Consider the following 13078-nt stretch of genomic DNA (forward strand, 5'->3'; position numbering starts at 1 on the left):
TTGGCAGTGGTAATTTTGCCATAGATTGAGTTTTAGTCACTCGCCTTCCCCTTCCTCTCCTCCCCGTGGTTCTCCACATCCCCCTCTCATCTGCTTCCCACTCGGTTCCAAAGTAATTATTTCTCATTAATCTACAATAGCTCCCTACCACTGTATTAATCCAGAGGTCTTGATGGCAGGCAGAACAAAATGAGCTTTCCTATTAACTCTGCATCATTACTGTCGCAGTGTATAAGGCACCGGGCTGCTGACGTTCCACAGGAACCTCCAGCCAACCTCCACATTAGCCTCATCAGCGGTGCAGCGTCTGTCTGTTGACCCCCGAAGCTGTCCTTTTTGCATCCATTTTATTTTCCAGCTGCCCTTTTCCATGTTTGAATAGCCACAACATCATTGGACTAATAAATTATACCACCCTGCCTTTTTTTTTTTTTTTTGTGGAAGAAAAAGAAATACACCAGTTGTTCTAATCGGTAATGATTGTACCAATTTATTAAGTGGTCATGTAAATTTAAGAATTACAGTTAATTTGGAATTACGTCTACATCCACAAGAGACTTGAGGGTGTCCCTTTCATTAAAATCGGCCCCCAAGCTGTTCGTGAAAACTGCTTATTATATTTCACTTTGGCATAATTACCACATTGTCATATTACTACTACCACTAGATGGCTATATCAATTATGACAGGGAGAACTGTGTCAGAATGAATGGAGGAACGACAGTATGAATAGGGAGGAGGTCGAGGTAGATGGATGGGTCATCAGAATATCCATTTTAAGGCATTTCTTTTCAGCATGACTGTTTCCGAACTTCTTCTTGTTCTTACCACAATGAGGAAAGTCTGGTATTTGAATTTGATCATTAATATCTCGCTTAACCGAACAAAGCTATTGTTGCGGCTAAAGCTAATCAAGAAGATACGTCTTTGGGCCCTATGGGTACTTGATCAGTTTGGGATCTAGTGAATTTGGAGCCAGGTCAACACCTTGTGCTGTTTCCAAAGCGTTTTTGTGTCATTGCTGTGGGGGTGGGGCTGCCCGATCTCATCTAAATGGGTGCTACATGTTTAACTAACATCTACATGATGCCAGGTCCAAAAAAATTCTCAGCAGAACACTGACCTGCAAACGTTTGTCAGTGTTATCGACTTCTCCGTCAGTGGTCATAATGTTATGCCTGATCAGTACACATGCAGCATGTTGTTAAGGCTGGGCATGCTTCACCTAGGCCTGCACATTTTAACACCAGTTAAAATTCATTACCACCCATTAGAATTTTTAGGCGTTTCTATTTGGTAAAGACCTACACGACACCTTGTGATTTTTAACACCAGACAGATGCAGCCTCGGTTGTAAGAGGCTCTTATGCGGGAAGGGCATAAAAGATAGGATGCAAGGTAAAGTCAAGGTCCAGATGATGATGAGCTGTGTTTCTGGGCAGATGGCCCGCCTCAGCATCAAAGTCTCTCATTACACCCGTGCTAAAAGAGGACTATAAATATGTAATAGTGACAAGGCTTTGGAGGCGTCTGTGTTAAACAGAGATTACCCCTGCTTTGTTTTAAGTAATGCCATGTACGGAAACAGGGTTGATGCATTCTGCTGCCTCGCATGAAAGTGAAATTATTTAATCTTTTATACTGCAATCGGCCGAGCAAGGCGCACTAATAGATACTTTAATTCTTACAATGGATGGATGACTACCAGGTGTTAGTAGCATTTTCTTTCTAATTCTAAGCACATATGGGCCAATAAATTTCCAATTTTTGGATTTCAGATTGTTGAAAAAGGATTTTCTATCACACATATCATTAAGACCAAGACAGTATGGACATTATGTGAAAAAGAATTGAAAAAAGCTTAAAAAGATAGCGGCCATGTATCACATATTGGCGTTTCAGCCTCTGAAAACAAGTCCTTGTAAGTTGATTTAGATGCTTTTACAGGCACAGACTGAATCAAATAACTGCCAAAATGAAATATGAAAACGTTGATATATTGTCCGACGTTTACAAAATCTGTCATTTAGCCATTTAAAGTGTCTCGGTGAGTTTGCACAGCAGCCAGCGCCGTCTCACAAGCTGTTTATTACCACCCTCCTCACTCATTACCGCCGAATCTGACTGCTCAGAGTGATTTCTTGCTCTTAAGCCCGGATGATCCATCCTCTGGGCGGACCTCTGCGCAGGCCCTCACACCATCCGCAAGTGGGGTTTCCGAGATAAGCGCGGGGCTCCGGGCTGCTAACGCGGCCATCAGCGCGAGATCCGCGTGTGTCCTCCGAGCGATCCCGGGGTTAAACACTGCACGCAGCCCGGTCGAGGAAGATGAAAACACTTGCCAGCTCACCGCGGAGAAGTAGCTCACGCCTGCTACGCCGCTCCATTTTCTCCAGCTGTATCGGGAGCGCTCTGGGAGAGTTGATTGCTGAATGGCTTGGCAGGGGCTTCGAGTGTGTGTACGCGTCTCATCGTGTGTGAGAGTGTGCGTTTCTGTCAATCCTCGGCGTCCCACAGCGCAAGGGAGTAAATCCTCTGATCCTTAACCAGACTGACGTGCCAGCTCATCATTCTCTTTCATCAAGACCTCTCCTTCTAGACTCCCTCTTGTTGAACCCTCACCCTCTCGCTAAATGCTGTAGCATCTCCTCTTCTGCACTGCTTTTTGCAGTTCCAGGAACTACACACTAAACAATGCAAATACGGGAACTGTAACATTTGGTTTCTTTATTCACTTTTATTTAATCTAATCTACTTCGGTTGAGGGGAATGTTTCCCACATTAGCCTTTCTTTTGTTTATTCCCGACTGGAATTTGAGACATTAATTATACATAAGCGGTCACCTCATTTCAGCCTCGCTGTGCCGAAACCTGAGCAGTTTCTCACAACCTGTCATAAATAATCACCGTCACTCAGCTCTGTGGGTGTGCCGGAGCCAGCCTGGAGAAACAATCCAGCAGCTAGCCATCAATCTACGACCCACACGGTGCCCTATACCTGCTCTTAAAGCTTAAAGCCAGATCTGTGGATTTGTCAGTACCTCATTGCTGGCCCCCGGGGCTGTGTTTGCATCGTCGCGGCAATGACAGGCTGTCCGGCCATTTCTGATTTGTCGCCGGGCTCAGGCCACAGACCGCAAAGTGGTAATGCGACAAACAGAAAGAGCTGATATAATGCCTTCAGGGCAGGTTGAGAGAATAAGCAGGTCGCTCGTTCCCAGACTTTTTGCAGATTTAATCTCCTTCTGTCAACACATAGCTTTTTTATGGAGCCGCGCTTGTTTCAATATGCAGGAAAAAGGAGATTGTGGTGAAATGGAACTGAGAAAATATAAAATCTAATACGCTATCAACATATTGCACATGTGGGATGTCCTGTTCTTTGCTGTTGATGTTGTGAGATCATTGCAAAAGGAAAACTGTCACCCAAATGCTCTTAAAAGTTTCCAGACTAACCGCTACGTGCTTTTTTTCTGCCCATTTTCAGGTCGACTGACTACGGAACGACGTACACCAAGCTCAATCTGATGCCAGGGACAACCATTGTGGTGACGAGTTTCTACATCTGCCCAACCAACAAGAAAAAGGCAGGAGGATACTTTCATTCTGTTTTGATACGTTAGGCCGTGAGCTGAAAAGGACTGCAGATTTTGTTTCCTTAGCATTGCTGGTTTTTGCAGAAACTTAACAGCTTGGCTCATTGAAAGTCGTTGAGAGTGAGGTTTAAACAGATACCTGCGCTGGCAAGAACATGCTGGGCGGTCTCAGAATACAACTGGGTTAAATGAAAGACTACAACTCTTACATTCAAAGTGAATCACAGCAATTGTGCAGTCATAGTATAGTGCCATATTGTACGGACATAAAGGGTCAGTTTGCCAAACGAACAACCTTTACACACAAAACTACCACCTCTAAGGTGTAGTATAGAAATACAACATTGTGAGCAGGACTTTTGTGTAAAGTAAGACATCTTTTAATTTAATTTGCCAGAGTCAGAGAAAAGTTGTGGTTGCTAAGGTTACTGAACTTGGGAGACTTGCCCCAGACAGACTTAGAAAAGTGGTTTAAAACATTTAGCAGCAGAGGTGGAGACATTTTCGCTTTTATGCACTCATATGAGTCACAGCCCCAGGATCTGATTCCTTAAATTCCCCTAAAGCATCATTCTTTTATTATCCTCTGTCTTTCTGATAAAGTTTCACATCTAATGAAGCCCCATGTCTCAAGTTTGTAATGCTGGCTCTCTGTTAAATAAGTCGGTAGTCTAAAGCTGAATCCCAAGTGACTCCACTGGTTATTTTCCTCAAGATTGAGAAAACTCCTCCAGACGCTCCAGAACTGTTTCAAACTGAACCTCAGGTCTAAAATTGGTGGACGGCACCAGATATGGGAAAGATTATGATTACAGTTTAGCCTGAACGTCTTCAGAGTCACACAAGGCGTATACAGATGAGGCATAACATTATGACCACTGTCAGGAGACATAAATAACATTGACCATCTTGTAACAATTCACTGTTCTGCTGGGAGACTTTTGGCCCTGGTATTCATTGATGTGGATGTTACTCAGACATGTACCACCCACCTAGACCAGACCAGACACCCCCACCCCATAGCAATGACATTCTTTGATGGCAGCAGCCATCCCCAGCAGGATGCAGCCTGACACAGGCACACACACACAAACGATGTAGGAATAACATGAAGGTGTTGACCTAGCCTCCGAATTCTCTCGATTCCAAACTCATGATCCAAAAACTGGACTCGTAGAGTTTCTTGAAGATGTTTCGGCACTTATCCGTAGGGTTGGAGTTAGGGTAAGTAGGTCCTTAAACGAACTTTTGGGTATACCCATGACCTGGATGACTGAACCTTCACAGACATATCTTCATATCTTCTTCAACGTTTTTGGAGGCCCAAGGGAAACCTGCACAATCTTAGGCAGGTGGTCATAAGGTTATGCCTCATCGGCGTACGCTGCAGGATTAATGAAAATGAATGACTGACAAGGAATCCTAGGCAAAAAGAAAAATTGACGGGATATCCATATCATATACACCCTACAACAGAGGGTTGGTATTCCTCATCCAACATCCTTCGACCACTTGCGCCCTTCCCTACACACCTCACAGTTATTCAATCCACAGGCAGCTTCAGAACTCCAGCAAATTTTCAAAACGCGGGCAGCAGATAAGCTGAAGTGAGAGCCAAGAGGTAGAGTTAAGGTGACCGGAGCCGAGTTACAACTGGACTGCCTTCTGAGGAGGCCGGTCTGATTGGCGGCCGTTATCGCCTGTGTCCAGGGCTCCTCCGATCGATCGGGGAGATGGAGGAAGATTAGATGCAGTCACTTTACTCACTTCTTGCTCTAGTCCGTACTCCTGCTGTCTGCACCGGATCTGCCATCACACGCACACACAGTGAACAGCGGAGAGCCAGGCAGCATGGGAGCATTTAATTGCATGGGAATGGAGTCATCTTCATTTCCCTTAGGGACAGAACGAGACGAGGGGGGAAAGAGAGTGACTGGCGCTGAGAGTGTGTGTTGTGACAGTAGGATGTCTGGTAATATGTTCCGAGGATCAAGCTGCTGCTTAAACACACCTCCAGGCCTGGCAGGAGGTGAGTGATGGGAAGGTTCAGCGCCGCTTGCCGGAATCAGAGCGCGTGTGGGTGTACGTCTGCTATTGTTGCATGAGAAAGTGTCGAGTGGAAGGCAGTGGATGGAGGCTGGGTGTCAGCAGACGCACGTGGACTTTGAAAGGACACATTATTACGTCTTTTTAACATCCAAATTGCCAGAGATCACACACGCAAACGCACACCTATATGAGAGCACTTTGATCGATACTGCTAATCACATCAGAAAACAGCAGACAAGAGGGTCTGTAAGCTCTGTGCAGGGATTACACGCAGCGCGAAGGGATCACATGGGAAAGGTGCGAGGGGCCTCAGGTAATCAATAGGACTTGAGGCAATTAGAGAGAGAGGAGAGGCTTCAGAAGGAGTCTTCAGTGCTTCAACGAGGGCTCCATTAAAGGCCCACTCAAAGCCCTTGGCAGGAGAGGTCTCCCAAGGACCCTTGACACATTTCAACAAAAATAGACACGTAAATAAACTTTGAGTCTGGAAGCCCCCGCATGTAATTTTCTATAACATTCGTCTCCAGGGCGCATCAGCTGAGCGAGTGCTTGCACAAGGCCATTTTCTTGTTGTTTAGCGCTCCGTGGCGGGATATAAATGAAGGTTCAAGTGTATGCTAATAGTGAGTTTGAAGCATCAGTTCCTTTTGCTACTTATCCTTTGGATCTTTGCCAGCCATCTTGGAGACAACAGCGGGCCCTGTTTCGTGCACTTGTCATGCTCCTACTCTGAGAAATTTGCATAAATGGGTTGAGGGGAGGGACCTCTGTGGACCATCCCGCTAGACCCCATACTTGATCAGTTTGGGATATAGGAAATTTGGGGGCCAGGTAAAAAAAGGCTGCAACCTGGGTGGGGATGGGTGATCTTATCTGGTCTGGGTGGGTGGTAGCATCTGCACGAATGTCAGGTCCAAAAGCTTCCCAGCAGAACAGTAGTTTTAATGTTATGGTTTTATGCTAATTGGCGTATGTTAGTATTTTGAAGATGGGAACAGGCAGGTGTTGAGAAAGAGTACCCGGGCTTATCTGACAGGTCTGTTGGGGGGTGCATCAAGAATCAAAAGGTGCATTTACGTGACCTCAAGATCCAAGATGGCTGCTCAGTGCATCAACACTACTGAAAACTGTGGTAATATAGTGATCATTAGCACTTCTCTTGTAGTACTGATGATAGCAGGGCTCCCTCAACAGCGTTTCCTCCGGTCTGTTGCCAAACCAGAAATGTTAGTTCATAGTCTGAGCAGAAACTAAACATTGTTCATATAATTTTTCATTTACAGTCTGCAACCAATAAAGAGCTCAACAAATATTAGAAATGCACCATTTGCCGCAGATGAAACGAAAGAGCTCTAAAGCGAAATCTTTGCAAATTTAGATGGATGTTTTCTGTGATGATTCTGCATCGTTGTCCCTACATATCAAAGGGGCTCCAAAACACCCAGCAAATGATGAGGGAGTGCAGAAGAGTCAAAATACCTCGTGCATTCAAAGTCTCTCAGCAAATTAAAACAACTCTAGTTGACTCCGGCGTATTCCGTAGTTGATTTCGTGGTCCATTAACGGCTTATCCAAATCTGATCCCGATTGAAATGCCATGCCTCCTGATGATTGAGCATGTTTTTAAAAAGACGTACGCTCTGAAAACAGCTATGTAGACTCTGCAACAACACTCATCTATGGGTTTATAAACAGCCTTAGTGTCGCCATCTCAGCAAAGCAAAAAAAAGCATCACCTTGGGAATCCTGTCAAAGTCAGAGGCCACCGAAGACAAACCACCTTCTGAGCTGGTGTCCTCAATTACGTCTACGGTCACTATTCAGCGTGGCGTCTCTTTGGGGGAGCAGCTCCAGTGATTTCTTGCCTGTTGTCAGGACTAAAATTTGATTTTGATGAACAGCAAAGTATATTTGGCTCTATTATAATGGACTGTTTTAAATGGACACTGCTGGAGGAAGGCACCGCTCTAGGCCGGGCTGGTCATCCCTGCGCAGCCCTTTTTGAGTGCTACACCATTTCTGCTCTCTGGAAAGATATTTAATGATGTCTTTAAGTGTGAAATAAAATACGAGTCAACTCAGGTCAGGAATCCAAGCTGAGACTAGGACATTAATATTCAAACCTCCCACTTTATATGATCACATCCCGATCCGCCAAAAGAAAGAAGGCATGACATTGCACTTTTATTTTATTATTATAATTGCATCGACACTTTTTATCCTGTAGTATAACACTAAGTCTGGATCCAGTAGGATTAACTTCCCAGCCAGAAGGGTTTACCAATTTAAAATATGATATATCACAATATTCACATCATAAGTGAGCACAGGACTGACGAAACCAAAGAGATATTGCTTCGGGCGAAGAGTCAAGTGATGGCGGAGTTTAAACTAGTCTTTATCTTTCATTTTGACCCCCTCACTTTATGCATAAAGACATGACAAACCAGCTCAAGGCATCTCCTTCCACTTTAACTCGCTCTTTTGGTGCCCTCATGTAAATGCTGCAAATCTTTCTCAGTCTCAAGTTCTCAAGTTTTGGGAAGAGAGACTTTAGAATAATAGGCGGTTTGGGCTTCTAGATCAATTTGACGCCATAGCTGCGGCAACGGCCCAGACCATACGTAGACCCTAACGCTGTAGCATTATGTGCACCTGCCCAGAAATGCAGCTACTCACCTCAAGAGCTTGGTAGTGACGTATTTCTGCTCTAGAGTTTGCGGCAGCTTCTCCATCTCCATTGTTTTGGATCAATAAAGAAAGATGCATAGAGGAAAGGCTGACTGAGGCAGTACAAACAACTCGTCTTTGACGAAATTTGAAAGTTCAATGTGAAGTGGGAAGTGGAAACAAAATTAACCAGACTGGCAAAAGAGTTCACAGTGCTTGGCCCATAGAATTTTCTGACCCCAGCCCCCCATCACAGAAAGGACAGTTGATGTGGCCCACCCTGAAAAACGTTTGGAGACCGCTGCTATACTGTCTATGAATGAGCCAAACTGACGAGTGCAAAGACTGTTTTATTCAGAATTTTTCAAACAGACATTGTTCGTTAAATAGATACATTTCTTATATGTGTTTGTGTGTATTGTGGTTTTCAAACCTGCATTAGTCAGTATAAAGTCCACACCTTGGATAGTTTTCCCAGTAGTAACACTTGTTGGAAAGTTTCTTTCTGTTTTGCCCAAGAACCGTGCATTCATATTTATAATTTAGGTTTTACTGCAATGGAATGTTTATCTCTACAGCAACTACTAATGACACCTTCGTTGATAAACTACACTCACAGATTAGCCTGTAACTTGATCCAATGGATAAAATCTGCAGCAGCCACAACAGTGAGGCAAAAACAAATTGACGGTAGATTTTGAGAATGCTTTCAGTCGTCTACTGTGACTGAAGAAGAAGAAAGCAAGAAAAGAACAAAGACCCCAAAAAGAACAAAGCGGACAGGAAAAAAAGATAGCGAAATGAGTAAACGCAGACATGCAATGAAAAGACTTTTTTTTTTAAGAAAAGAAAAATGAGAAAAAGAGTAATAGACTGAGTGATACTATAGATTTACCATCAGCACTTCAGTGATTGGCAGTTCAAAGAGCTTCAAAGGGAGACGCAAGATCTTCAGATATGGACACATTATGTTCAGATGATATTCCTATGATGAGGAACATTTTCTGTAATCTCAGACAGACTACCCCATTCTTTCCCGTGACTGATGGTGCAATAACTGTCTGTGAAATAATACCGCCTACGATCTCTTTCTGGCTGTCAACATAGAGCATATATTAGTAGATGGAGCATTTTTCTCTCAGGGAAAATTTGCCTTCTTTGTCTGCTTTCATAGAGGAGTGGGCCTGGGGACTAATCGTGAATAAAATGATGGTAAAAGCAGTTCACCAGCGATAAAGGCAATTGTGTTTATGGAAAAATGACTTGAAATATTATAGTGGGATGAGTGCAATTAGAGTAGAACTCACAAGAACTTTAAAATCAGCTAGATGCTAATTAATAACTCAGGTTTGCACCTGCTGTTTATGTTGCTGGGATAAATTGTGTCCTAGTAGCAGTTTTGTATGAGTTGCATGAGTCAGAGTGCGAGAGAATTACTTTTGGAAAAAACAAACAAAACAACAACAACAACAACAACAACAACAAAAAAACTGAAGGACTTGGATGATTCTGCAAAGCCTTACTGTTCTTGAGGGGTTTCATTTTATTAAATGTCTGTCTCCATACAAGGCAAAAATATGGTGATTGAGCTTGTTCTCCACTGATGAATTACTAAGATCGTGATCAGCAAGACAAGACAAATGTGCAACAGTTTTTCTTCTTAGAATCATGAAAACAAAGGTGGACGGAGCTTTTGACACTGTAGCAACAGTTAATATGACTTAGGGTCGGGTGCATATACAGTATATACAGATAGATGGATCTGTATATACTGTCACAGTCTCCTAAAGAGTACAGAAATTAAGATTTTTGACACAACTTGGTCCAACATTAAAGCAAAAACAGCACCAGAGAAGTAATTTGTGCTTAGCTGAAGTGTTTAAGTCTTTTTCTGACATGACAGAAAAGTACGATCAGGAAGGCAAATTAGAATTTCTGGAATTACCTTACATGGCACACAGGCCAGCTATGTTTTACAATAGTTTTTTAACAGGTTGCTTAATGATATTTGTAATAACCTGAGAATCATCCAGTAGAATAATTGAGATGTGAATTAAACAAGGAGAGAAATGGCTAAAAACCCTGACAAAATACCTGGAAATATATAAGGGAGGCTAGGGACTGGGACTCGGGTAGTCTATTGTTCTCACGTAATATCCTGTGCAATGTTTCATTTTGCGATAAATTTGTGTTGGGACGTTGAATCACCAAGGCTACATCTTCTAGGGAATCAGAGGGAACTGCAGAATATTTCAAAATGTTGTAACTGCTGGTCGAGTCATCTTCAGATTCTGGAAAAGCACATGACTGCTGTATTTGAAGAACTGCATAGGAAGTGTGGTGGAAATTGTATTACACAGGCCATGAACAAAGAAAGTTTTTGTTTGCAATATGTCGTTCACTATGATCACTATGATTTAGTTGTTAGTGGCACCAAGGAGGTTGCAATGTGGTGTTTCATTGTAATGTCCAGAATGTGTAGTTACCAAGAGTCTATGGCATTGGATTCCTTTCAAACTTAGATTTCTTGCTTTTTACAGTAATGCTTGGTATGGAATTTTTGGAAGACAAACCACCTTAAGAAGCCAGTCAATACAACGGTATACTTGCCAACGTCCATTATTCAAGGTTCAGTTTCAACGAATGATTTGATTTGTGACCCTGTAAAACGATGCCTCAATTTTTCAACACCTGATATTTATTCTTTTTCCAAACCCGCCTTTCTAAATCCACTCCCATTTTGAAGTCCCTTTCCATTCAGGCTTCTATCCCCATTTCAGGGCCATTTCAGAGCTGCTGACTCCTAAAATATGACAGTTATGATGCGGCCATGCTGGCTCCTTTCTGTGTGATCAGTGGTCAATAATTTAGCAGGTTTACAGACATACTTTGATGGAGCACTTTGCTCTCGGTCTCGGAGGGTTTAACCAAGTGTTTGTCCATCCTTTTTTATTTTTGAGAAACTGTGTGTGTGAAAAGACTTGGATATACAAAGTTAAGCTTGTCTCCAGTGTGTGTGCGGCTCCCATACTAATGTTGCTGTGGAGCAGAGTTGGGCTGTGAGGCATCAAAATAAATTGTAGGTTTTTCTTTTCTATTTGAAACAGAAATAAAAGACATGCAAAGTGACCCTTTGGCACAGCTTGACATGGAATAGCATGTGCTCCAGGGCGGAAAGCTGCACTGGTCTAACCACAGCGTAGCTACATGAATACCGCCCATTACCCCGCTGCTTTCTCTTCTTCACTCTGTCCCTGCAGCCATGTCATCTACATATACGGAACAGTAGCAGCCTTTCCTTTATTCTCTGCCCAAACGCTGATCTGAGACCTGCACATGGCCTGATAAGCACATGGCGCAACCGTGAACCGTGGACAGTCGGAGGCAAGGTTAGCCTACAGAAGCTAGCGCTAACGCTCGCCGGAGGGTTATCGACTTTGGATTCCACCGCAGACGTTTGGTCCGCCCACGCCGCCGTCACATGGAAACGCTGCTCGATTTCTGAGTCTGCACGCTTCATTTGAAGCCTCAGAAAAGACAGACGCCGAGGTCTGAGGCTCAGTCGGGGAGCAAGGAAAGCAAATCACTGTGTATGACAAGAGAATTGTTTAGATGATCACAGGTCACAGAGAAAAAAAGGTTCCGTATTGGAATTTTTTACAAATAACGAAATGCTACAGCTCATGCATTTTCTGTTGCAGTTTCTTTGATATGAAAGTAGATGTCAGACACAGCGTGACACAGACAGCATGCAACAAGTATCTGGTCATGGTGGAGTTAGATTTTCTTTCCATCTTTCTTTCAGCTTATCAGTTCCTCTTGTACCAGCAGTCTAGGTGCACCTCAGTACAAAACAACACAAAGCTGTTTAGTTTTGGTCACAGACCCGGAATTTAGCATGAAGTCGAAGGCTGTGTTCACACAAGAAAGAGCAACAGGCTTCAATTCCTATCAATAGAAGCGGTAAATATGAAGCTACAAGCTGACGCTTGTCGCTGTGTGACCAGCTAGCAGTCAAAGTTGAGTTGACTACATCGAGAAATGTCTTGTGACGGTTGTCCCGCCGGGAAACTTTTGGCGCTGGCATTCTTTCCTGTGGATGTTACATGTACCACCCACTTAGGCACCGAGGCACATAGCAATGACAAGGTGTTGACCTGGCTTCCAAATTAACTAGATCCCAAAATGAATCAAGTTTCTGTGGAATGATCCACCATAAAGGCCCCCTCCCCTCAACCTATAGGGCCATTCCAGAGTAATAAAACTTAAGGTGAAGTGGAAATGACATTCTATCTCATTTGTGATTAACATTCAGGGTTGTGTTAGATAACCCAGCGGGTTAATCCAGCTCGTCTCCTGTTTCTACACTGACCTTGACTTTTCTGATCATGTCTTCTAACTGTTGCGCCGCCGTTCACACCGCCACTTTACGTTCACAGCATTATTGCCGGCTCCCTGCGGAGCACGATGAATCATATTGCCACAAGTCTATTCAGATTATAGCGTAGCATTAGCTGTGATCATCCTTAACCTAGCATTGATCGCAGCTATTGACCCACATGCTCCGTCCAGCTGGCCCATTGTGTTTGTCCTCCCGTGCCGCCGCAGAGGCCCAGGGGGAATCGGCCGTGCTGCTCTTAGCCCCGTCTGCATGCCCAGGCCCTAAATGGATTGACCTGACCTTGATCCCCCCCCCGTCCGATTCGGATCAATAGGCTACGGTCCAGATCCACCGACTCACACTGCTATCTGCTGGCTCACCC

At 43.8% G+C, this 13078-nt stretch overlaps 1 protein-coding gene across 7 annotated transcripts in view; it reads left to right on the forward strand.

Annotated features, from left to right (window-relative positions):
• Positions 1–13078, forward strand: part of sorcs2 (sortilin-related VPS10 domain containing receptor 2) — a 308443-nt gene that overhangs the window by 139342 nt on the left and 156023 nt on the right. For all 7 annotated transcript variants that reach the window (XM_047592596.1, XM_047592588.1, XM_047592604.1 and 4 more), the window contains exon 3: positions 3488–3587. In XM_047592596.1, the coding sequence (XP_047448552.1) occupies positions 3488–3587 (100 nt within the window). The remainder of the gene's footprint in view (positions 1–3487; positions 3588–13078) is intronic.

Source organism: Mugil cephalus, chromosome 1 (assembly GCF_022458985.1).
Source record: "Mugil cephalus isolate CIBA_MC_2020 chromosome 1, CIBA_Mcephalus_1.1, whole genome shotgun sequence".
Taxonomy (NCBI): domain Eukaryota; kingdom Metazoa; phylum Chordata; class Actinopteri; order Mugiliformes; family Mugilidae; genus Mugil; species Mugil cephalus.